We start from the raw sequence: 23,917 nt of genomic DNA on the forward strand, positions 1-23,917 counted from the left end.
CGGAGGATGAGGGGCGACCTGATAGAAGTTTATAAAATTATGAGGGGTATGGATAGGGTGAACAGTTGGAAGCTTTTTCCCAGGGCAGAAATGACAATTACAAGGGGGCACGAGTTCAAGATAAGGGGGGAAAGGTTCAGTGGAGATGTGCGGGGGAAGTTTTTTACACAGAGGGTGGTGGGGGCCTGGAATGCACTGCCAAGTGAGGTGGTCGAGGCAGACACGTTAGCGCCATTTAGACACATGAACAGGTGGGGAATAGAGGGATACAGGCGGTTGGTCTGGATAGGGCAACATGATTGGCACAGGCTTGGTGGGCCGAAGGGCCTGTTCCTGTGCTGTACTGTTCTTTGTTCTTGTTTCGTTCTTTGAAAATGATTATTGAATCTGGTTCCGCCGCCCTTTCAGGCAGCGCCTTTCAGATCACAACTCACTGCGTAAAAACAAAAACATTCTTTAAAGTTTAAAGATTATTTATTAGTCACAAGTTGGCTTACATTAACACTGCAATGAAGTTACTGTGAAAATCCCCTGGTCGTCACACTCTGGCACCTGTTTGGGTACACTGAGGGAGAATTTAGCACGGCCAATACACCTAACCAGCATGTTTTTTGGACTGTGGGAGGAAACCATCTCCCCCTAGGGATCTTTTACCTTAAACTTGTGACGTCTTGATAGCGACCTGTCTGCCAGTTAAGAATTATTCTCTCCACTGAACCTTTGCTACGATTTTGAACGCCTCTATCAAGTCTCCCTTTCACATTCTCTGCTCTAAGGAGAACACTCCCAGCTTCTTCAGTCTCTCCACAGTCACTGGATTCTCTTGCCCCTGACATCAAAGTGTCGCGTGTTTGAAATGATTTTCCATGCCCAAGAGAGGCCATCTGCAATCTCGCAGATTCACTCCCCCATGAGATGTCGTCAATGCTTCGGTCTTCCCGCATTGTGAGCGAGGACTTTTACATTAATCACTGTGAATAAACACAAGCCACCTCTTTACACGTTGATCTGCTTCATTAACAGTTAATGTTTCGCTTGCAAGCAGATATCAGAATAAATCAGGTGAAATTTATCAGAGTTCCTTGACTTGGAGAGGAATATTAAAATAATTGATTTGCTTCTGTTTATAGATTACTCGTTAGTCAAGGTTCCTGGAGGTTCAAGTCTGACTAATTACCGTTTCCCATCTCAAGGAATGAGCTTCATCTTGATCCCTGGGGAAGCCTTCCACAGAAAAAGTAAGACATTTTTTTCAAAACGCAGCCTTAATATACTTTCGCTTATCATTAGTTTGATTTCTCTGCCAAGCCTGTGACTGCAATGTAATTATGTATTGAATTATTTAAATCTGACTCCCTTCTCCCGCCTGTTCAGCACCAAATCCTGATTTTAACCCTCTATTCTGAACATGCGACTAAGGCTTACCGCTGAGCTGTAGGGATGATGTTTCCAGAGGGTGACGGGGTGTGAGGGAAAGGGAGGAGGTGGAGCGAGGCCTGCTCGTGGGCCCTGGAGAAGCCCAGCTTTTACTCCAGCCCCCCCCCTCCGCCCAACACACACAGAGTCTCATCTTAAAGGGATGTCATTCCCACCTGGGGAAAATGACAGGAGGAGCTGGGATGGGAAAGGTTCATTAAAAGCTGTGACTTCCCCTGTGGCGGGGCCTGGAGGTGTTTCTTCAGAAGGAACTCTCCAAAATGCAACTAATGAAAATACAACAAAACTTACTCCAAATTATAAATCAAAGAAAGGGTTTAATAAAGAAACATCATTACTCCAAACTTGGGGCCTCACCCTGGACCAATCCAAGCTCCCCACAATTCTACATAGCTCCTTATTTATAGTGAATCAGCTGGTCAGCTGACTATTACTTCACTCTATAATTGGTTCCTTACATCTTGTTCCTATTGGTCACATTACATCCAATACAAAGTTGTCACTGGTTACATTCTAACAGGATGCACATCAGAACCTCTCCGAGACCAACAAGGAACATGTAGATCTCCCTTTGTCCCAGGATTGCCCCTCGCTCTCACCTTCCATCTTCTTCTGAAGACTCTCTGGAAACCCGTTCTCTGCGACACATCACCAAGCCATGTTTCTATCTGAGACAGGCAGTTAGCTGGTGACATGGCAGAGGAACGAAATGTTAGGGGAGGCAATGGACCAGTGGTATTATCACTAGACTATTAATCCAGAAACTCAGCTAATGCTCTGGAGACCGGGGTTCGAATCCCACCAGATCAGATGATGGAACACAAATTCAATAAAAAATATCTGGAATTGAGAATCTACTGATGACCATGAAACCATTGTCGATTGTCGGAAAAACCCATCTGGTTCACTTATGCCCTTTAGGGAAGGAAATCTGCCGTCCTTACCCGGTCTGGCCTACATGTGACTCCAGAGCCACAGCAATGTGGTTGACTCTCAACTGCCCTCGGGCAACTAGGGATGGACAATAAATGCTGGCCAGCCAGCGATGCCCATGTCCCACGGATGAATAAAAAAGTCAGCCAGCCTCATATTCTCAATATAGAGCCTCTTGGTGTTGCTCTGCCAGTGAAAACTCCTGGCTCCGTTATATTGCCAACAACTGAATTCTCCAGATCTTAACGTTTGATGAATGGGTAAATTTTATGAATGAGCTGTCTTGAGAGCGATCAGAAGCAGGTTGTAAAATGGTGGATAGACATTTGCTGGATTATCGGATTTAAATCATTCCCGGGACACAGGTGACACGGGTCATTAATTTGCAATCTTTGGAAATGGATGTTGGAATGGGAAATGGAGTTTTCTCATTTCTGAATTATCCGAGGAAAGAAATGGCAATTTCAACAGCTTTGCTTGAAACATAGTTTACAAAGGGGAACCCTTGAAAGATTAGGAAGAAGATATGGATGGGAAAAATAAAGAAATGTCTTGTCGCACCCTTGAATTGTCCCAAAGGATTCACACCCAGCTGATTCTATTTGAAGAACATCAACTTTTTATATAATAATCAAATGCACAGGAGGAGGCTGTTCAGCCCATAATGCCTTGCTAGCATTTTGAAAGATTTAGCCAGTTAGTCTCTCCCCTTCGCTTTCCGCAGAGCCCTGCAAATTTTCCGGTATTTATTTGATTCCCTATTGAAAGTTCCAATCGAATCTGCTTCCGCCCCCTTTCAGGCAGCGCATCCCGGATCACAACAACACTCTGAGATAAAACAACCACACTCCTCTCCCCCTCTGGATCTTTCCTCTTCAATCTGGGCCCTCCGGTTCCAATCCTCCAACCAGTGGAGTTTCTCCTTAATTACTCCACTAAAACATCCAGACGTTCTCTGCTCCGAGGAGAACAATCCCAGCTTCTCCAGTCTCTCCACAGTCACCGAATTCCCTCATTGTGTGTTTGAAATTATTTTCCATGCCCAAGAGAGGCCGTCTGCAGCCTTACAGATTCAATCCCCCATGAGGTGCCATCAATGCTTCGATCTTCCCACACTGGAGGCGAGGACTTTTGCATTACTGCCCCTCACCGTGAATAAATACAAAGCACCTCGTTACACATTGAGTTGCTGCATTAATATTTAATGTTCCTCAGACAGCTAGTGGAATAAATCAGGTGGAACTCATTCCAGATGTTTTGTTTTAAATAAAGTTCTCCTCCACATATCACATTCTTTTGCCAATTATAGTAAATCTGCCTCTTCTGATTATCGACCCTCCTGCCTGTCTCTCCCTGTCTCTATGAAAACCTTCAGAATTGAGGAACCACAGGAATTTGCGCACAGCAAGATCCCATATGCAAATGTGAGCTGGATGACCAGCTGAGCTGTTTTATTTGTGTTGGTTCTGGGTAGAATGTTGGTCGAGACCAGAGTATACCACAAAATGGTGGCACGGGAGTGTTTGTCTTCACCTGAAATGGAAAACTGGGCCCATTGATTCTCGGATTAAGAACATTTAGCTCCTCATTGGTGGAGAAAAGAGGAATATCCAGATGTTGTGGTCCATGTGGGAACCAATGAACAGCTAGAACCAGGAATGATGTTCTACTAAGGGAACTTGAGAAGTTAGGGTCCAAACTCACCAAGGCTCCTTGGGCAGCACCTTCCAAACCCATGACCACTTCCATCTAGAAAGACAAAGGTAGCAGATACCTGGCAACACCACCACTTGGAGGTTCCCCTCCGAGTCATTCACTGTCCTGATTTGGAAATATATCACCGTTCCTTCACTGTCACTGAGTCAAAATCATGGAATTCCCTCCCTAACAGCACCATTGGTGTACCTACACCACAGGGACTGCAGTGAATCAAGAAGGCAACTCACCACCACCTTCTCAAGGGCAACTAAGAGTGGGCAATAAATGCTGGCCAGCCAGCGATGCCCACATCCAATAAAAGAATCATTAAAATAAAATTAAAATGCAGAACATTAAAGGTAACCATCTTTGGATTGTTTCCTGGGCCACCCCATAGTTGGCAGAGGGTTAGCCCATCAGGGAATGAAACACATGGCTCAGAATGATGTGGGAAGTGGAGGTTTCCAATTCATGGGGTTCTGGCCTCAGGGGGAGCTGTTCCGTCAGGGTGTGCTTCACTTGAAAGGGGCTGGGACCAGTGTGCAGGCCAATCGTGTAACTCCAAAGATGTGCAGGTTAGATAGATTGGCGATGCTAAATTGACCTTTAGTATCAGGGGGATTAGCAGGGTAAATACGTGGGGTTATAGGGAGAGGGCCTGGGTGAGATTGTTGTCCGTGCAGGCTCGATGGGCCAAATGGCCTCCTTCTGTGCTGTAGGGCTTCTCTGATTCTATTTTAGGACATTGCAGTGAATAGAAGAAAAAGGGGGATTTCACAGTAACTTCATTGCAGTGTTAATGTAAGCCTGACTTGTGACTAAAAAATAAACTTTGAAAAAAATAAAACTAAAGGTTCTTTATCTGAATTCACGAAGCATCTGCAGTAAGGTGGATGAACTAGTGGCACAAATGGAGGTAAATGATCCAATCAGCATCCAATCAGTGACCAGGAGGAAAATCATATTCCAGGTTACACAATATTTGGGAAAGACAGACAGACTGGCAAAGGGGGGGAGGTAACCCTGATAGTGAGAATGACAAAAGGACAACAGTGAGAAAGGATCTGGTCTCAGAAGATCATGAAGCAGAATCAGTATTGGTGGAAATTAGGGACAGCAAGATCAGAAAACACTGGGAGTAGTTTACAGACCCCATAACAGCAGTTATATTGTTGGGAAGAGGAATTAACAAGAAATTATTGAAGCATGTAGCAAAGGAAATGTAACAATCATGGGAGACAATTCTGTTCTTATCAACTGGGACAAACAAGTTGACAAGCATGGGCCAGAAGATGACCTTGTAGAATGTTTTCAAGATGGTTCCACAATGTATTGTCCCAGGATAAAGCTATTTTAGATCCAGTATTGTGTAATGAAGCAGACCTATTTACTAATCTCATAGTAAAAGATCCACTGGGAAATAGTGATCATAATACAAATTCAATTCCATATTAAGCTTGAAAATTACGTACTCCAATTGCAAACAAGAATCTTAAACTTGAACAAATCCAACAATACAGATCTGAGAGGAGAACTAGCTAAGATTAATTGGGTAAAAAGATTAAAAGATATGGAAGTAACTGAACAGTGGGAAACAATTAAAGAAACAATTTAAAATGCTCAACGAAAATACATTCCATTGAAATCCAAAACCCCAGTGAGAAAAACCCATCCGTGTCTGGCTCAGGAGGTTAAAGATAGAATTCGATTAAAAGAAGAGTCTGACAATGTTGCAGCAAAGAGTAGCAAGTCTGAGGATTGGAAGTGTTTTAGAAAACACCATAGTATCACCAAAATGTTGATAAAAATAGCAGAAATAGAATATGAGAGTAAACTAGCCAGAAATATAAGAACATATTGTTAGAGCTTTCATCAGTATATTAAAAAGGAGGAGAGTAGCTAAAGTAAATGTTGGTCCCTTCGAGGCAAAAACAGGGGAAATTATCATGGGGAATGAGGAAATGGCAATGTCCTTGAACGATTATTACATTCTATCTCCAGAGTAGAAGACACAAGTTTTATCCCAGAAATAGACAGTAACCCAAGGGCTAAACAGAGTGAGGAAATTAAAGACATTAATATCAGTAGAGAAAATGTATGGAGAAATGGAAATGACTAATATTTGTCAAATCATAGAATTGAACCTGGGTCCCTGGCTCTGTGAGGCAGCAGTGCTAACCATGTGCCATCGCGCTGCCCAATTCTGGTCAACCATGTGAGGGAAAGAAATTGGAGCCTCAACCATCACTCTGCATAACTCCAGGCTACGACTCCATGCATGTGAAAGTGTGTATCGCCATTAGCAACTTGTACTCCCTAAATGTACTGTAACATAGCACCATCACAAAAGATAATCCAAAGATCTAACAGGATGTTGGCCTGAATTTCAAGGGGACTGTAATATATTGCTACAGAGTTCTGGATAGACTCCCTCTGGAGTTGCTGCACCCAGTATAGAGTATAGGGTATAGAGGGATATGGGCCAAATGCGGGCAATTGGGATTAGCTTAGGGGTTTTAAAAAAAAAGGGCAGCATGGACAAGTTGGGCCGAAGGGCCTGTTTCTATGCTGTAAACCTCTGTGACTCTATGACTCTAGTACTGGACACCACACCACAGGAAGGTAACACTGACCTCAGAGGAGCACAGCACAGATTCAGTAGATTGGAAACAGGGCTTCAAAGAGTTCATCTCTGAGCACATGTTGTATAGATGAGGTTTTTGTTCCCTCGAATATGCAAGATGAAGGGGTGAGCTAATCGACGGGGCTTAAGATGGAACTTTAGGGTCAACTGAAAGTTTGAAGACTGAGATAGAAAAATTATTTTTGATGAAAGGACCCAGATGGATAAGTGGAATGAAGATATGGATTGAGTGATGGAGCGGGCTTGAGATGCTGTTCCTTTCCGATGTAAATAGAAACATTTAAATTTTTAATGAGGTATATTAGAACGTCAAAACTCTTTTCCCCCATTTATGATGTTGCATTTTTTCCACTGTGTTTGGCTAAAATATCGCCAGAGCTGGAGATCTTTACACATCTGAATCATCTCCACCCGAATGAGTTGAGATAAATGAGGGCCCAGTGTAGACTGAATGGTTCTAAAAGCAAATGAACGTAATTATGGGAGTTGGTTGGACAGCTGGTTAGTGATGTTGCGTGATGCCAACAGCGTAGGTTCAATTCCTGCTCAGGCTGAGGTTATTCATAAATAACCTTAACCTCGCCCCTCGCCTGAGGTATGGTGACCCTCAGGTTAAATCACCACAAGTCAGCTCTCCTCCTCAAAGGGGAGATTGGTACGTGACCTCAGACTTTTATATCTTTTTCCCTACGGAAGAAGGTGCAAGAGAGAATGTCCGGGGTGCGTGGGGTCCTTGATTATGCTGGCTGCTTTGCCAAGGCAGCGGGAAGTGTAGACAGAGTCAATGGATGGGAGGCTGGTTTGCTTGATGGATTGGGCTACATTCACGACCTTTTGTAATCTCTTGCGGTCTTGGGCAGAGCAGGAGCCATCTGGGACTATGGCGACTTTACCTAACAGTCATTATAATCATAGCGACAATAATCTCTCCCTCAGTGTCAACAAAACAAAGGAGATTGTCATTGACTTCAGGAAGCGTAAAGGAGAACATACCCCTGTCTACATCAACGGGGATGAAGTAGAAAGGGTCGAGATTTTCAAGTTTTTAGGTGTCCAGATCACCAACAACCTGCCCTGGTCCCCCCATGCCGACACTATATTTAGGAAAGCCCCACCAACGCCTCTACTTTCTCAGAAGACTAAGGAAATTTGGCATGTCCGTTACGACTCTCACCAACTTTTACAGATGCACCATAGAAAGCATTCTTTCTGGTTGTATCACAGCTTGGTATGGCTCCTGCTCTGCCCAAGACCGCAAGAGATTACAAAAGGTCGTGAATGTAGCCCAATCCATCAAGCAAACCAGCCTCCCATCCATTGACTCTGTCTACACTTCCCGCTGCCTTGGCAAAGCAGCCAGCATAATCAAGGACCCCACGCACCCCGGACATTCTCTCTTGCACCTTCTTCCGTAGGGAAAAAGATATAAAAGTCTGAGGTCACGTACCAACCGACTCAAGAACAGCTTCTTCCCTGCTGCCGTCAGACTTTTGAATGGACCTACCTTGCATTCATTTGATCTTTCTCTGCACCCTGGCTATGACTGTAACACTACATTCTGCACTCTCTCCTTTCTTTCTCTATGAATGGTATGCTTTGTCTGTATAGTGTGCAAGAAACAATACTTTCCACTATGCTAATACATGTGACAATAATAAATCAAATCAAATCAAATCAAAGGGGAATTGGGTAATTACTTCTTGCTGTATATCCAAACAAAGTTTGCGATGCTGTATGTATTGCATTGTGTTTAGTCTTTACAGACTGGTCTTATCATCCTGCAGGGATCTGTGTTAAACACAAGAAGTTAGATTTCGTGGGAGCAGCAAAGAAAGAATAACCTCAATTATCCACAATCAGGAATATTGAAAAGCTAGTTTAGAGAGAGACAAGTTCAGCTGTGAGCTGATTGCCCCTGTGCTGTGCTTTTGTTACACATTTGTACATTTCTTTTTAAAGCTAATTGATCCAATGGGGTTGATCTTGGCATTGTATAATGATGTAAAATGGGTGAGTGTGAGTCAGCGGATCAAAGTTGGATAAGCTGCAGAAACTGCTATTGTCGGTCCAGCACCATTTCACAGCTACCCGAATCTCTCCAATCTCAGACTGTCCCATCTGCTGAGAGCGTTCGTGTTACCATGCTTAACTGCCTTAGTGCTTAACCGTAACGTGAACAACAGGGAAACATGAGGATGAAAACAGAGTACTGTGTGTGGATGCAGGAAATCTGAAATCAAACCAGAAAAAGCTGGAAAAACTCAGATTTTTGATTTGACTTTATTTATGATTGTCACATGTATTGAGATACAGTGAAAAGTATTGTTTCTTGTGCCCTATCCAGACAAAGCATACCGTTCATAGAATACATAGTGGAGAAGGAAAGAGAGGGTGCAGAATGTACTGTGACAGTCAGCTAGGGGGTGTTGAGAGAGATCAACTTAATGCGAGGTAGGTCCCTTCAATGGAACATTATTAGAGAGTTTAAAAGCGTTAAAGTACAGTTTTAATAGCACAAAATGAGAGTAAAAGATAGAATTAGAAGGTAAGCTGGGGATAGCTGATCTGTGGAGAGAGAAACAGAGATAACATTTTGGATCTAAATGATCCTTTTACAGAACTAGTTCAGTGGAAGTTTTACAGTTTTGTAGGTGGATTGTTTAGATCTGAAACGTTAATTCTATTTCTTTCCACAAGTGGCTACAAGAGGACTTGTTACAGCATTGAATGGCATCATACAGCCAACCAATGTGTCCTGCGCCCATCCTATCCCCATAGCCTGTCAACATTCCTCTTCAACTGTTTATCCAATTCCCTTTTGAAAGTTCCTATCGAATTTGCTTCCACCTCCCCCCCCACACCCCTCCTTCAGATAGCACGTCCTAGATCCTGGTCCTGGTCCCCCATGCCGACACTATAGTTAAGAAAGCCCACCAACACCTCTACTTTCTCAGAAGACGAAGAAAATTTGGCATGTCTGCTACGGCTCTCACCAACTTTTACAGGTGCACCATAGAAAGCATTATTTCTGGTTGAATCACAGCTTGGTATGGCTCCTGCTCTGCTCAAAACCGCAAGAAACTACAAAAGGTCGTGAATGTAGCCCAATCCATCACCCAAACCAGCCTCCCATCCATTGACTCTGTCTACACTTCCCACTGCCTCGGAAAAGCAGCCAGCATAATTAAGGACCCCACGCACCCCGGACATTCTGTCTTCCACCTTCTTCTTTCGGGAAAAAGATACAAAAGTCTGAGGTCACGTGCCAACCGACTCAAGGACAGCTTCTTCCCTGCTGCTGTCAGACTTTTGAATGGACCTACCTTGCATTAAGTTGATCTTTCTCTACACCCTAGCTATGACTGTAACACTACATTCTGCACTCTCTCCTTTCCTTCTCTATGTACGGTATGCTTTGACTGTATAGCACGCAAGAAACAATACTTTTCACTGTATATTAATACATGTGACAATAATAAATCAAATCAAATCAAATCAAACAGCTCGCTGCAGATTCAATGGGAGGAGGGGGTGTGGAGGGAGGGGAGCTGGTCAGGATTTTTGTGTGTGTTTGGGATTGGTGCAAGGGGGTGTGCGATTATGGACCAGTGGAATTCCCATCCCCGTTCCTTTCTCCCTGGTTTTGCTTCACTCTGATATTGGCAGAATTTAATGACTTGCACTTGTGCTGCTGACTGGGGGAAGCAGTGGGGGTGGGTGGGGCAGTCGGGGAGGGGAATATAATGTTACACAACTCCTCGGAGTGTGCCACGTCCTTGGGCTGAAAGAGGAACAAAGGAAGAAAGATTATTTTCAAGAGAGAGTTTGGAATGTTACAGTCGGGTCTAATCTGAGTGTGGAGATGGGATTTACTCAACAGCAGAACACGTGAGCCGAGCGAAAATAATGTGAAGATCATCAGAGTGTTCGAAACAAGACAGAGAGGCACGGGCAGGAAAATAACATGTTGGCAGCAGCTTTGAGTCACAAAAAGCCTCTTGTTCCTCCAATCAGTCTGGTCTATAAGTTCCGAAACTTTACACTCCGGTTTGGACATTTCGGTGACGAATGTCCCGCTCATGTGGCTGGAATTTTAACAAGTTTGCCTATTTTTAGTAAGAAGTCTCACAACACCAGCTTAAAGTCCAACAGGTTTATTTGATAGCACGAGCTTTCGGAGCATTGCTCCTTCATCAGGTAATTCCAAATAAACCTGTTGGAATTTAACCTGGTGTTGTGAGACTTCTTACTGTGCCCACCCCAGTCCAACGCCGGCATCTCCACATCATGCCTATTTTTAGCTACGCCTGCCTTTGGAATTTGACAATTTGGCGTGGGAGATAACAACTGAGTGGGAATACAATTGGCATTAATGCCACAATGCCTAACCAGGGGAGTTGGCACTTTGGCACCTATTAGAGTTAATATGTGAAGCTACGGAAGACTGAGTGCTAATTAATCGGTGGTCAGGTGGCCACAAGAGAAAATGTACTCTGCAGGTGTGAGGAGACTGAATTTAACCTCTTACTGCTTTTTCCTCTGTGCCTCTCCCTAACCCCAACCCCAACCCCACCTTCTCCTTGTAGCACAGATCACCATTGTGGGCTTGCTGTATCACACCATGCATCAATACTACAAGCAAATCGAACCTCTGAACACCAAGTAAGTGCGATTCAGGGAATTTAGCTTCTTACTGAATGAGTGCTGCAGCACGGTAAGACTTTAAAAGGTGTCTGTTATGGATCTAACATTTTAGTGCCGGGGTCATTTAGTCTCCTTTGCCAGTTTTCAATGGAACAGTGCACATTTCACAAGGTGTACTGCCAAGGGTTTGATAATGAACCTGTGGAAGATCATTCTGTTTCTCACAATCACAGGGGAAATTGATGGGAATTGTAACGATACGTTCACACAATGTTTTGAGTTTTGTGTCAGGGCCAATTCGGGAGGTTCTGAAACGGTGCCACACGCATAAATAGTTTCCCATTTTACAATCCCACCTTGCTGAAGAAACAAGACGTCTTCTCCAAACACCTTGTCCTGCGTTCATCCGGACTGATTCACAGGAATGCCAGTAATACAGAGAACCACAATTTACATAAGAAGAGAGCACTGATTGGTTGGCAAGTGGACTCTGATTGGCAGAGGTGTTGCCATGGGGAATGCACTGGAGAATAGTTAACTGTTGTTCAAGCTGACTGCCGGGTCCAGGAGAAAGCCAAGGTTGCTGGAATAAAAGGTGATGAAGGAATGTTTCGGAGTGGGATTGAAATTGAAGAGTAGTCTGGCGGGTCAGGGATGTCACAAAGCTAACCCCCTCTAACCAACCAAGTGGATCTCTTGGAGACATTGACCTCTGTGTCTCCAATATCATGATGTGGAGATGCCAGCGTTGGACTGGGGTAAACACAGTAAGAAGTCTCACAACACCAGGTTAAAGTCCAACAGGTTTATTTGGTAGCAAATACCATAAGCTTTTGGTATTTATATCGAATGCTTATGGTATTTGCTACCAAATAAACTTGTTAGACTTTAACCTGGTGTTGTGAGACTTCTTACTGTCTCCAATATCACCCAGGACGCCTTGGGATGAGTAAATCAGCAATCGTGAACCTAAAGAGGGCAGCGCTCCTGCCTCTGACTCCATGTGTGGATTCAAGCCCATTCTGGAGTTTCTTCCAAAATCCCAGGCTGAGTCTCCCAGTGGAATGCTGGGAGAGTGTTGTCGGAGCTGCCATCTTGTGGGTGAGACAAGACCCTGGGAGGAACTCTTCCGTCCCCCCCACAGCGGGGTCGGTGGCAGCCAGGTGTGGAAAATCTAGCAGAAGCCAAAATGTTGAAAACCGGCCAGTGTAAAATCCCGTTGAATTCTCCCAATGGTGGAATAATGACGGGCACTCTTCCCACTGGCTGGCGATGCAAACGCCATTTGCATTCATTTACAGCTCATCAATGCTCATTAAAACAGCTGCCCGTCAGAATCCCATCATGCCTTTCAATCTTAGGTCACGCCAGCAGGAAATCAAGCCAGTGTCAAACCCAATTGATAAAGAGCTGTGCACAAAACAGCCCTCAGACCACCAGAGACTTCTGGGTGAGTTCAACTACTTTCCTCTGTAGCGCCACTCCTGATGTGCTGCCCACCATTCTGCCGGGGCAGACCGGTTCCTGCCTCTGTCTCCATGTCTTCATGGACAGCACCGTGCTGCTGGACGCCTGGACCCTCCTGTGTCACTGAGTCAGAGCAGTGCAGCGCCCGGGCTTGCAGAGTACAGGAGTCTCCATCCCCCTCCCGGTATAAACGCCCATTTCTACCTGGACAGCACCGTGCTGCTGGACGCCTGGACCCTCCTGTGTCACTGAGTCAGAGCAGTGCAGCGCCCGGGCTTGCAGAGTACAGGAGTCTCCATCCCCCCCCCCCCCCCGGTTTAAACGCCCATTCCTACCTGGACAGCACCGTGCTGCGGGACTGATGCAGTCACTGCAACATCGGTCTGATGTTCAACCAGGGGTGGAGTGCAAGGTGAGGCCAGGAGCATGGTGGGAGGAGGCTGCTGCAAGGAGGAGGATGGGGGAAGGGTGAGGACTCACGATGGAACCCTCTGCCCTCTCTCCAGTGCAATCACATCTTTCCTATAGTGTGGTGACCAGAACTGCACACAGTACTCTCGCTGTGGCCTCACCAACGCTTTATACAGCTCCAGCATGACCGCCCTGCTCTTATATTCTGTGCCTTGGCTAATAAAGGCAAGTATTCCATATGCTTTTTAAACCACCTTATCTACTTGTCCTGCTGCCTTCAGGGATCTTTGGACATGCACCCCATAGTCCCTCTGGGCCTCTGTACATCCAACCATTCATTGTGTATTCCCTGGCCTTGTTAATCCTCCCAAAATGCATCGCCTCACATTTTTCAGGGTTAAATTCCATTTGCCGCTGTGCTGCCCATCTGACCAGCCCGTCTATATCATCCTGTAATCTAAGGCTTTCCTCCTCACTATTTACCACAACACCAATTTTTGTGTCGTTGTCCGACTTACTGATTATACCCCCACATTCATGTCTGGAGCATTAATGTACACTACAAACTGCAGGGGACCCAGCACTGATCCGTGTGGAACACCACTGGACACAGGCTTCCAGTCACAATAACAACCTTCCACCATCACCCTCCGCCTTCTGCCACTGAGCCAATTTTGGGTCCAATTTGCCAAATTGCCCTGGACCCCATGGGCTCTTACCTTCTTGATCAACCTCCCATGTGGGACCTTGTCAAAAGCCTGACTGAAGTCCCTGTCGCCTACATCAACTGCACTGCCTTCATCTACTCACCTAGTCACCACGTCGAAAAATTCAATCTAACTTGTTGGACATGATTTCCTCTGATTAATTCTTGCCTTTCCAAGTGGAGACTAAGTCTGTCACTCATAATGTTCTCCCGTAATTTCCCTATCACTGAAGGGAGACTCACTGGCCGGTAATTACCTGGTTTTTCCTACTTCCCTTTTTGAATAATGATACCATATTAACTACCCTCCGGTCCTCTGGCACCTCTCCAGTGATGTTGAGATGCCGGCGTTGGACTGGGGTGAACACAGTAAGAAGTCTCACAACACCAGGTTAAAGTCCAACAGGTTTATTTGGTAGCAAATACCATAAGCTTTCGGAGCACTGCTCCTTCGAGGAGCAGTGCTCCGAAAGCTTATGGTATTTGCTACCAAATAAACCTCTTGGACTTTAACCTGGTGTTGTGAGACCTCTCTAGTGGCCAGAGAGGATTTGAAATTAGTGTCAGAGCTGCTGTAATCTCCTCCCTGGCCTCACACAACAACCTGCAACATTGCACACCCTCCCACCAATAAACATGTTTTACTAAGCGACAAGTAGCTGTTCCCAGCCCACTTTTGCCTGATCCTGTCTTACCCGATTAAAATTGACCTTCCCACAATTCAGAACCTTTATTTAGAGTCATAGAGTCATAGAGGTTTCCAGCATGGAAACAGGCCCTTTGGCCCAACTTGTCCATGCCGCCCTTTTTATTTAAACCCCTAAGCTAATCCCAGTTGCCCACCTTTGGCCCATATCCCTCTATACCCATTTCTGGTCCATCTTTGTCCTTTTTCAGAACTGCCTTAACTCTAACGGAATTATGGCCACTATCGCCAAAGTGTTCCCTCACTGACTCCTCTGCCACCTGCCCAGCTTCATTCACTAAAATTATGTCCAGTACCACAACCCCCCCTTCTTGTAGAACTTTCTGCGTGCTGGCTCCAAAAACTCTACTGGATGCACCTTAAGAATTCCACTCCCTCTAAGCCTTTCACACTTTGGGGACGATCTGACCAAAAAAATTCCAAGTGCCAAATGAGCGTGCAGACGGGAGAGAATGACGCCCAGTCTTTGGGCGAGCTCTCAGACACAATCTTATGCCACTTAGTGCAAAAAAGATGCAAAGTGTATTTAACTTCATAACATTTAGAAAACACTTTGATCCATCCTTTTTTTGGTCCATAACTTTGACCCAGTGACAGTGAAGGAACGGTGATATATTTCCAAGCCAGTGAGTGACTTGGAGGGGAACCTCCAGGTGATGACCTTGTCCTTCTAGATAATAGACGTTACAGGTGGAAGGTGCTGTCTAAGGATGTTTGGTGAATTGCTGCAGTGCATCTTGTAGTTGGCAGATTCTATAACAATGTTCAAGAGGCATCTGGATAGATACATGAATAGGCAGGGAGTAGTGGGAAATGGACCACGTAGAGGCAAGAAAATATTAGATTTAGAGAAACTCTGTGTCAGCACAGACTTGGTGGGCCGAAGGGCCTGTTCCTGTGCTGTATTGTCCTTTGTTCTTTGTACCGTTACCTCTGTGCATCGGTAGTGGAGAGAGTGAATGTTGAAGGTCGTGGATGGAGTGCCAATCAAGCAGGGCTGCTTTGTCCTGGGTGGTGTTGAGCTTCTTGAGTGTTGTTGGAGCTGCAGCCATCCAGGCAAGTGGAAAATAGTGCATCACACTCCTGACTTGTGCATCGTGGATGGTGGACAGGCTTTGGGGAGTCGGGAGGTGAGTTACTCACTGCAGGATTCTCAACTTCCCACTTGTTTTTGAAGCCACAGTATCCAGTTCAGTTTCTGCTCAATGATAAGCCCCAGGATGTTGATATTGGAGATTCAGCGATGGTGATGCTGTTGCATATCAGTGGCAATGGTCAGATTCTCCCTTATTTGGAGATGGTCATTGCTGACACTTGGTGAATGTTACATTCCGCTTTCCAACCCAAGCCTATATTTGATCCAGGTCTTGCTGCATATGTCCACGGACTGAGGAGTTGTGAAAGCAATTGAACCCTGTACAATCATCGGTGAACATCCCATTTCCGACCTTATGATGGAGGGGAGGTCACTCATGAAGCAGCTGAAGATTGTTGGGCCCAGGACACTACCCTGAGGGACTCCTGCAGTGATGTCCTGGAGCTGAGATGATTGACTTCCAACCACCACATCCATCTTCCTTTGTGCCGGGTATGACTCCAACCAGCGGAGAGTTTTCCCCGACTCCCATTGATGCCACCCTCAGTCAAATGCTGCCTTGATGTCAAGGGCAGTCACTCTCACCTCATCCCTGGAGTTTAGCTCTTTTGTCCATGTTTGAACCAAGGTTGTAATGAGGTCAGGAGCTGAGTCAGAACCCAAACTGGGCGTCAGTGAGCAGGTTATTGCTGAGTAAGTGCTGTTGCTGACCCCTTCCATCACTTTAAGAACAAAGAACTAAGAAAATTACAGCACAGGAAAAGGCCCTTCGGCCCTCCAAGCCTGCACTGACCATGCTGCCCGACTGAACTAAAACCCCCTACCCTTCCGGGGACCATATCCCTCCATTCCCATCTTATTCATGTATTTGTCATGTTAAAAGTCACTGATGATCGAGAGTAGAGTGATGGCTGGGTTGGATTTGTCCTGCTTTTTGTGTAAAGGACATACCTGGGCAATTTTCCACATTGCCGGGTAGATGCCAGTGTTGTAACTGTACTGGAACAGCTTGGCTAGGGACACGGGGCAAGTTCTGGACAAGTCTTCAGGGCCCATTGCCTTTACTGAGACGACACATGTTCCTGACATGTTTAGATGTTTTTCTCACGGGATATTTCAATTTGCAACATAACAGAAGAAATGTGTAATAAATACTTGTATTGAGTCACAGTGATTGATGTGTAGGTGTCGGACAGGGTGGTTTTGGAGTGTATTAATAGACACCACACTGGCTAATGAATGACTTCAGAAACCACAATCCTTGAGCTTTGTACAGTTGGGGTGATGGGAGTGAGATGAACAAGTGATTTCCACATTTAATAATTACCAGCAGGTCAATGTTTAACAACACATTAGGACATTTTGATACACTAATGGAACATTCCTTTCTTCATCAAACTGTTAAAACAAAGCCGCAAGACCCGTGGAAAGAATGGTATGATATCGATGCAACCTGCAGCTTAACAAAGGTTGTGGGAAATAGGTCAGTCAAACTTAAATTAACTTGCATCCAAATTTAAGTCATCCCATTTTACAGGTCCTGAGTGTCGCTGGCTGGGCCAGTATTTATTGCTCGTCCCTAACTGCCCTCCATTTCAGAGGGCATTTGAGAGTCTTGGCGAGGCCACACCTAGAGTATTGTGAGCAGTTTGGGTCTCCTTTTCTGAGGAAGGATGTTCTTGCTCTCGAGGGAGTGCAGCGAAGGTTTACTAGGCTGATTCCGGGGATGGCAGGACTGGCGTACAAGGAGAGATTGACTAGGTTAGGATTGTTTATGGTGGATTTCAGACGAATGAGGGGGGATCTCATAGAGACTTATAAAACTCTAACAGGACTAGACAGGGTAGACGCAGGGAGGATGTTCCCGATGGTGGGGGAGTCCAGAACCAGGGGGTCACAGTCTGAGGATTCAGGGTTAGACCATTTAGGACGGAGATGAGGAGACATTTCTTCACCCAAAGAGTGGTGAGCCTGTGGAATTCATTACCACAAGAAGTAGTTGATGCCAAAACGTTGAATGTATTCAAGAGGCGGCTGGATATAGCACTTGGGGCGAATGGGATCAAAGGGGGAAAGCAGGATTAGGCTATTGAGTTGGACGATCAGCCATGATCGTGATGAATGGCGGAGCAGGCTGGGAGGGCAAAATGGCCGCCTCCTGCTCCTATCTTCTATGTTTCTATGAGAGTCAACCACATTGCTGTGGGTCTGGAGTCACAGGCCAGACCAGGTAAGGATGACAGATTTCCTTCCCTAAAGGGCATTAGTGAACGAGATGGGCTTTTCCGACAATCGACAATGATCTCATGGTGAACATTAGATTTTTATTGAATTCAAATTGCACCATCTGCTGTGGTGGGATTTGAACCTGGGACCCCCTGGATCTATGCACTGGGTCCAGTGACAATACCTCTGCACCGCCCTCCCCCACCCTCCCCAACCAAGGTCTTGTTAGAGTTTGTGGTTGAATAATGCCTCACGTCTACAGAGCAGTGGAAAGGCAAGTATTCCACCTTTGAGAGGAAGATGATTGGATGGGTACTGATCGGTGTTGGGTTATCTAACACAAGCTCGGACATGGCTGCCTTGGCAGGAATACCGTCACTGAGGAAGATCAGGTAACGGAGTGGTGACTCTGTGCAATTCTCATGAGCCGGACAGCAGCTGATCACCTGGATATGAAATGAGCAAAAGGCTCTGTTGGTTCTGTAGGGCTGTGTAACGCCAAACAATTGCCGCATGTGTCAATTCATAGTATAGTATAGCATAGAATTGTAGCATCCCTACAGTGCAGAAGGAAGCCATTCAGCCCATCGAGTCTGCACCGACCACAATCCCACTCAGGTCCTATTCCTGTAACCCCACATATTTACCCCGCTAATCCCCCTGACACTAGGGTCAATTTAGCATGGCCAATCCACCTAACCCGCACATCTTTCAGACTGTGGGAGGAAACCGGAGCAGCCGGAGGAAACCCACGCAGACATGGGGAGAACGTGCAAACTCCATACAGACAGTGACCCAAGCCGGGAATCGAACCCAGGTCCCTGGCGCTGTGAGGCAGCAGTGATAACCACTGTGCCACCGTGCCGCCCTTATATTCAGGTGAGCCAAAGCTCAATAGGTCACATTTTCACCTTCTGGTCAGTGGGTTATTGACAAGTTGCACTCCCCAAACCCGAGCACATGATTCAGGCTGACCCTCCCAGTGTAAGACTGAGGGAATGCTGCACTGTCAGAGGTGCTTTGTCTTAGATGTTGTTAAAATGTATGCTCTCAGTAAAAGGTCCCTCAGCCATTATTTGGAAGGAAAGCAGTGGAGTTCTCCCCAGTGTCCTGGCTCATATTTATCCTTGAACCAACTGCACTGGAACACATTATCTGCTCATTGTCACTTTGCTGTTTGTGGGATCTTGATCAAGAAGGCAAATGGGATGTTGGCCTATATCGCAAGGGGGATAGAATATAAAAGCAGAGATGTCTTGCTGCATCTGTACAGGGCATTGGTGAGGCCGCAGCTGGAATACTGTGTGCATTATTGGTCCCCTTATTTGCGGAAGGATATATTGGCCTTGGAGGGAGTGCAGAGAAGGTCCACCAGGTTGATACCAGAGATGAGGGGTGTTGACTATGAGGAGAGACTGAGCAGATTGGGTTTGTATTCGTTGGAATTTAGAAGGCTGAGGGGGGATCTTATAGAGACCAATAAGATAATGAAGGGGCTGCATAGGGTAGAGATGGAGAGATTCTTTCCACTTAGAAAGGAAACTAGAACTAGAGGGCACAGCCTCAAAATAAAGGGGGGTCAGTTTAGGACAGAGTTGAGGAGGAACTTCTTCTCTCAGAGGGTGGTGAACCTCTGGAATTCTCTGCCCGCTAAAGTGGTGGAGGCTACCTCGTTGAATATGTTTAAATCACGGATAGATGGATTCCTGATCGGTAAGGGAATTAGGGGTTATGGGGATCAGGCGGGGAAGTGGAACTGATCCACTTCAGATCAGCCATGATCTTATTGAATGGCGGGGCAGGCTCGAGGGGCTAGATGGCCTACTCCTGTTCCTATTTCTTATGTTCTTATGTTCTTATCTTGCTGTGTGTAAATTGGCAGCCAAATTTCCAGCATTCCAACATTGACTACAGTGATGGAAATGATGTCATCAACAGTGCTATCAAGCAGCGCTTACTCAGCTATAACCTGCTCAGTGACGCCCAGTTTGGGTTCCGCAAGGATCACTCAGCTCCTGACCTCATTACAGCCTTGGTTCAAACATGGTCAAAAGAGCTGAATTCTAGAGGTGAGGTAGGAGCCCTTGACATCAAGGCTGTATTTGACCAAGTGTGGCATCAAAGAGCCTTAATGAAACTGGAATCAATGGGTATCAGGGGGCAAACACTCCATGGTTGGAGTCATACCCGGCACAAAGGAAGATGGTTGTAGTGGTTAGAAGTCAATCATCTCAGCTCCAGGACATCTCTGCAGGAGTCCCTCAGGGTTACTGTCCTTGGCCCAACAATCTTCAGCTGCTTCATCAATGACCTTCCCTCCGTCATAAGGTCAGAAGTGGGAATGTTCGATGATGATTGCACAATGTTCAGCACCATTCACTACTCCTCAGATACTGAAGCAGTTCGTATCCAAATGCAACAAGATCTGGACAATATCCAGGCTCGGGCTGACAAGCGGCAACTAATGTTTTCGCCACACAAGTACCAGATTATAACCATCTCCAAAAGAGAGAATCTAACCACCGCCGCTTGACATCCAATGGCATTACCATTGCTGAATCCCCCACTATCAACATCCTGGGGCTTACCAATGACCAGAAACTGAACTAGACCCAGCCATATAAATACTGTGGCTACCAGAGCTGTTTAAAGTTTAGGAATCCTGCAGAGAGTAACTCACTTCCTGACTCCCCAAAGCCTGTCCACCGTCTACAAGGCACAACTCAGGGGTATGATGGAATACTCCCCACTTGCCTGGATGAGTGCAGCTCCAACAACACTCAAGACGCTTGACACCATCCAGGGCAAAGCAGCCCCCATTGATTGCTACCCCTTCCACAAACATTCACTCCCTCCACCACCAATACACAGTAGGAGCAGTGTGTACTATCTGCAGCAACTCACCAAGGCTCCTTCGACAGCACCTTCCAAACCGGTGACCTCTAGCACCTAGAAGGACAAAGGCATCAGACACGACCACCTGCACGTTCCCCTCCAAGTCACTCACCATCCAGACTTGGAAATGCACCACCATTCCTTCACTGTCGTTGGTTCCAAATCCTAGAATTCCCTCTCTAACAGCAATGTGAGTGTACCTACAACATAGGGACTGCTGTGGTTCAAGGAGGCAGTTTCTGAAGTAGAAAAAGTCGAGATCGCCAACAACCTGCCCTGGTCCCCCCACGCCGACACTATAGTTAAGACTATAATTAAGGACCCCACACACCCCGGACATTCTCTCTTCCACCTTCTTCCGTCGGGAAAAGATACAAAAGTCTGAGGTCACGTACCAACCGACTCAAGAACAACTTCTTCCCTACTGCTGTCAGACTTTTGAATGGACTTAGCTTGCATTAAGTTGATCTTTCTCTACACCCTAGCTATGACTGTAACACTACATTCTGCACTCTCCTTTCCTTCTCTATGAACGGTATGCTTTGTATTGCACGCAAGAAAACAATACTTTTTCACCGTATGTTAATACGTGTGGACAATATAAATCAAATCAAATCAAAGGGGAAGTGGGTAATTCCTCCTTGCTGTAGGTCCAAACAACGTTTGCGATGCTGTATATATTGCATTGTGTTTAGTCCTTACAGACTGGTCTTATCATCCTGACATTCTGCAGGGATCTGTGTTAAATAACAATACAAGTAACAATAGCAAATCAAGTCAAATCAAAAATTAGGGATGGGTAATAAATGCCGGCCGACTCGACGATGCCTGCGGAAGAATAAAAATCAAACTATTGGATGAAAGCGCTTTGTGAGGCCATGGAACATGCTTTCCAAATACAAATCCTGCTTTTCTTTCTGTCATGTTCTGTTGTGAACCGTGGCAGCAAGTTGTTGAATTGTGCTTGCTCTGGATCTGAGATTCTGGCTCCGAATCCATGTCCGGAGCTGAGGAAGGTGCGTCTGCTGAAACTCAGCTTGAACCTATTTCAAGTTCGGAAAGGCCCCGTTAGTTTGAAGGGATTTGATGTTTCAGTACCTGGGGTGCGATGACACCCAGCTTTCCCTCAGCTGCTGTCACTCGCACGGGGAAGGTGTCTGCATCCCTCCTGGGCCCGCCTCTCAAATCTTTATCCCAAAACCTGAGTCATGGTGTTTTTTTTCTGGAGTTTGAACAGACATCTGGCCGGATTAGCCTGTACCTTTCCGCTGGGAAGGGAGCCAGATTCTTGTCGGTTTCTAATGGCGGGGGGCGGGGGGAGGTGGAGGAAGACCAGAACATCTGTTTGGAAAAAGCCCATGTTGAACTCCTGCCCGTTCCCCCAGCAGCCTGCTTTGCTTATACTCTGAGCAATCGCGGCTTTCGATTAGATTACACGGTGATTCGGAAATGATTTCATAGAAACCGGGCAGGCAGGCGTTGGGGATATGGGCCGAGAAATTGGATTGTGCAGGCCCTGCCCCCGGCTTGTCAAATGAGTGGATGGATCATTCATGGCACGGTGGCACAGTGGTTAGCACTGCTGCCTCGCAGCGCCAGGGACCCGGGTTCGATTCCCGGCTTGGGTCACTGTCTGTGTGGAGTCTGCACGTTCTCCCCGTGTCTGCGTGGGTTTCCTCCGGGTGCTCCGGTTTCCTCCCACAGTCCAAATATGTGCGGGTTAGGTTGATTGGCATGTTAAATTGCCCCTTAATGTCAGGGGGATTACCAGGGTAAATATTTGGGGTTACGGAAATAGGGCCTGGCTGTGATTGTGGTTGGTGCAGACTCAATGGGCTGAATGGCCTCCTCCCGCACTGTAGGGACTCTATGATCATGAATGGCAGGTCTCATTCAGAATTGGCCACACCATATTGGTGAGGGCACATCCCAGAAAGCCTGCCTGACCCTGGCATCGGCCTGTTGAGGTCGATTCTGAGCCCCCTTTCCTGAGATTGGATTGGGACCATTCCCTCTGTCGCTGTGGTGATGACCCAACAGCTCATAAAGGGATGCTGCAGGCTGCCATGATGCCAGGGGGCCTTGGTGAGAGTTTGACGCATGCGTACGGCTGATAGTGTGCATTTGATGGAATCATGCTGAAATCCGGATCATTTAAGGTTAAAGTTTATTTATTAGTGAAACAAGTCAGCTTACATTAACACTGCAATGAAGTTACTGTGAAAATCCCTTAGTCGCCACACTCCGGCGCCTGTTCGGGTACACTGAGGGAGAATTTAGAATAGTCAATGCATTTAACCAGCACATCTTTCAGACTGTGGAGGAAACCGGAGCACCCAGAGGAAACCCATGCAGACACGGGGAGAACGTGCAGACTCCGCACAGACAGTGACCCAAGCCGGGAATCGAACTCGGGTCCCTGGCGCTGTGAGGCAGCTGTGCTAACCACTGTGCTACCGTGCCGCCCGTTAGTAACAGTGGATAAGTTGGATGTTCAGATGTGATTTTCTTTGTTACTCTTTCTCTGCGTTAACCGAATGGGCTGGTTTCCTCAGAGGGAACATGCTGTATTCTATAAATTCAGAATGTCTAATAGCCCCATGAGCATTGCGCTGATAAAGGTTAGAATTTAACATTGTGTCCAGTGTGTTGACGTTGGCTCGAAGCACTGAGCCTGTGTGGGGTGGACATTCACCACTAACTATCCCAATGATTCCTGTCTTCAAGTTAATTGGGCCAATGGTTCACACCTTCCTGAGGCAAATGTGGATACTTCAGCCATGGAAAAAAAGGAACCTTCATTTATATAGCGCCATTCACAACCTCAAAACACACCAACGGGCTTTACCGTCACTGAAATATTTTTGAAATGTCGGGCAGGATTTTCCCGGGTGTGTTTCTGTCAGACTGAGTCAGAAACCCGTACAATGGATGGCATGTGTTGAGATGTTGGCAGTCTCATTTGCCAGCTGGAAGCCAGTAAGAGACCCTCTACGGAAAGGCCAACCCAATCACGAGCCAATCAGGCAGTGGCGAGGACGGCAGCGGGTCTTC

The 23,917-nt window shown here is 46.1% G+C and overlaps 1 protein-coding gene across 1 annotated transcript in view; it reads left to right on the top strand.

Annotated features, from left to right (window-relative positions):
* The window catches only part of adgrd1 (adhesion G protein-coupled receptor D1), a 273,065-nt gene that overhangs the window by 37,676 nt on the left and 211,472 nt on the right, over positions 1–23,917 (top strand). Inside the window, exons 11-12 of the mRNA XM_078227665.1 lie at positions 1,131–1,238; positions 11,299–11,374. Coding sequence (XP_078083791.1) covers positions 1,131–1,238; positions 11,299–11,374 — 184 coding nt within the window. The remainder of the gene's footprint in view (positions 1–1,130; positions 1,239–11,298; positions 11,375–23,917) is intronic.

This window comes from Mustelus asterias, chromosome 13 (assembly GCF_964213995.1).
Source record: "Mustelus asterias chromosome 13, sMusAst1.hap1.1, whole genome shotgun sequence".
In the NCBI taxonomy this organism is placed as follows: domain Eukaryota; kingdom Metazoa; phylum Chordata; class Chondrichthyes; order Carcharhiniformes; family Triakidae; genus Mustelus; species Mustelus asterias.